Raw genomic sequence first — 2,676 nt, forward strand, 5'->3', positions numbered from 1 at the left:
CCAGCGGAGTCAGCACGAAAAACACGAATGGGTGAAGAGAACTGAGTATGAACCATGGCAGCAAAACGCTTATAAATAGACAACACCTCAGAACGAGAAGTCATGAAATAAAGCCATGTGTAACGAGAGAAATCATCTATGAAAATAATATAGTATTTATGACCACCTTTCGAAGCGAAAGGGGCCGGACCCCATACATCAGAATGGACTAAATCGAAAGGACGCTTAGACACGGACTCACTATGTGAATATGGTAACTGAATCTGCTTACCAAGACGACAACCCTGACACTCTAAAGAGACATCTCCTGAGACAGACCCCAGAAGGCCTCGACGAACTAAGGAAGACAACCGAGATCCACACAGATGACCAAGTCGATGATGCCACTGCTGGAAGGAACCAGTGACAGAGGCAACAGAAGCGGAAGAACTGGCGATGGTGGTAGCAGCAGAAGGAACATGAAGCCAGTCCAACTCCCAAAGACCCTGAGAATCACGGCGGCGAGGGCCAGCCCCAACCAGAGTGTGCGTGTGACGGTCCTGAACAGAACAAGAGTCAACGTCAAGGATGACACGACAACCAGAATCCGTAAGTTGACCAGCAGAAAACAAATTCATGGTAAGTCGAGGAACATGAGCAACATCAGGAACAGAATAAGAAGGAGTAGTAAGATTGCCTCTACTAGCAACAGAAAGTGGAGTACCATCAGCAGTGAAGACATGAATAGGAGAATCTAGTGATCGAAGAGAGGACAAAGTGGAGGAATGAGAAGACATATGAAAAGAAGCTCCAGAGTCCAGAACCCATGGGGATGTACCTGACTGTGTAGAGGGTGATTGCTCAGTGCGGGAAGCATCAGTCACAGAACCGGCAGTACCCGTCGAGGAAGAACCTGAAGCCGCGAGCAGACGCTTAAGTCTCAGAATATCCTGCTCAGTCAAAGCAATGGCTGAAGCTGTCGAGGTAGACGACGAAGTCCCTGAAGATGATGATCGAGCCTTGCGCAGGTGTTTCTTCTTCGTGTAGCACTGAGACTCAAGATGACCATCATTGTTGCAATAGGCGCAGTGTGGACGGGGGCGACCGGAGCCTCTAGAAGGAGTGGGCAAGAGCGGCGGAGCACTCGAGCGAGAAGTGGTCGATGGAGCAGGTGGCGGAGGAGCACGAGTAGCAAGCACAGAGGGAACCTCCAGCAAACCAGCACCACGTAAGCGAGTCTCCTCTGCACGAATCTCAGAAAGCGCCTCCATGAGAGAAATACGGCCACGAGCAAACAACTGAGCACGCCGGGGCTCAAACTCCTTACGAAGCCGAGACAAGAACTCATAGACGCGATGAAACTCCAAATTGGCCTGGACAGCCTGGCAACAGGGGCAGGTACGACACCCAGCACTACGGAGAGAATCAAGCTGACGCCAGATAGCAGAACTCTGTGCATAGAAGTCATCAACAGTAGAGTCACCCTGCTGAAGAGCATGCTCCTGGCGGATCACAGAGAGGTATAAGGCATCACCAGAGGGCTGATAGCGCTCACGAAGACGGGTCCACATCTCAAAGACAGTAGAAAGACCCAGAAATTCAGAAGCAAACTGAGGCAGAACACTAGCAGTGAGAACAGCTGCAGCACGGGCATCATCATCAAGCCACTGGGTGTAAGCAGACAGAGCACCATGATACAACTGAAGAGCCTCCTCATAAGCCAAAACCCTCTCATCATAAGCACGATCAGCAACCTCATCAGCAACCTTAGCCGCATCCTTGGCAGCCTGATTAGCATCCGTAGGAAGAACCGATGGAGTTGGCGGGGTAGGGGCCACCGGAGGAACTGGACGTGGCGGACAACAGACCTCGCCAGAAAGAACACCCCAAAGACGGATGCCACGCATGTGAATGCGCATGAAGCCAGTGAACTCGGTGTAGTTAGTACCATCAAAGATCACCGGACAGCGAGGAACAGCAACATAACCCGATGCAGCAGACATTTTTTTTTAAGATCCGATGAGAACGACCGGATCGGAATCAGGCGCTGCTACGGGAGCAGCGAGAGCCGGCGGGAGAGGAGATCAAGGGCGCCTGCAGGACGAGCCCCCTGGGCCGATCTGACGCCCTGGGCGCCTGCGGGAAGGGCGGCTGGGTGGCACCCGAGCGGGACAGGCCAGCAGCCGAGCTCCCTGAGCGCCGGCTGGACGGGAGCGGGACGGGCGGCTGGGTAGGAGATCGGGGGGTCCTGAGCGCCGGCTGGACGGGAGCGGGACGAGCCGGCAGCCGAGCGGCTGGAAGACACCCGATCGGGACGGGGCCGGCAGCAGAAGCCCTGCTAGCGGCTGGCGGAAGAGGAGATCGGGGGCTCCTGCGGACGAGCCCCCTGCTTCGATCGAGAGACGAAGAGGAGATCGAGCGGATTGCTTCGATCGAACAGACGGATCAAAAGCACGAGTTGCAGCGTGCAAAAAATTGACCTAGCTCTAATACCATGTTAGGAATATGCAACTTGTATTCCCATGAGGCCATAGGCCGATATATATATACATGTACAGGTGTGGAACATATGCAGGAAACCCCTCATACAACGAGATAAATATAAAGGGGTACATGACTTATATTATAACTCTAACACTAGTGAAGTGAAATAATTACTTAAAGAGCAGCCACAAACTATCTCCTGGATGCATTTTG

General features: G+C 52.9%; 1 protein-coding gene across 1 annotated transcript; it reads right to left on the reverse strand.

Annotated features, from left to right (window-relative positions):
* Positions 1 to 194: 194 nt before the first annotated feature.
* LOC119327733 lies at positions 195 to 2,127 on the reverse strand. The gene is made up of 2 exons (XM_037600835.1): positions 818 to 2,127; positions 195 to 539 (listed from the first exon to the last, which is right to left on the reverse strand). The coding sequence occupies exons 1-2, from the start codon at positions 1,980 to 1,982 to the stop codon at positions 493 to 495; spliced, it is 1,212 nt and encodes a 403-aa protein (XP_037456732.1). The 5' UTR covers positions 1,983 to 2,127; the 3' UTR covers positions 195 to 492.
* Between the last annotated feature and the right edge of the window lie 549 nt (positions 2,128 to 2,676).

The sequence above is a fragment of the Triticum dicoccoides genome, chromosome 7A (assembly GCF_002162155.2).
Source record: "Triticum dicoccoides isolate Atlit2015 ecotype Zavitan chromosome 7A, WEW_v2.0, whole genome shotgun sequence".
Taxonomy (NCBI): domain Eukaryota; kingdom Viridiplantae; phylum Streptophyta; class Magnoliopsida; order Poales; family Poaceae; genus Triticum; species Triticum dicoccoides.

Bases quoted from the DNA above. Each gene is read 5' to 3' on its own strand.
- LOC119327733 (XM_037600835.1), bottom strand. From the start codon at position 1,982: ATGTCTGCTGCATCGGGTTATGTTGCTGTTCCTCGCTGTCCGGTGATC. The intron at 540-817 runs GTACATCCCCAT...TGTTCTGTTCAG, and splicing joins ATCACCCTCTACACAGTCAG to GACCGTCACACGCACACTCT.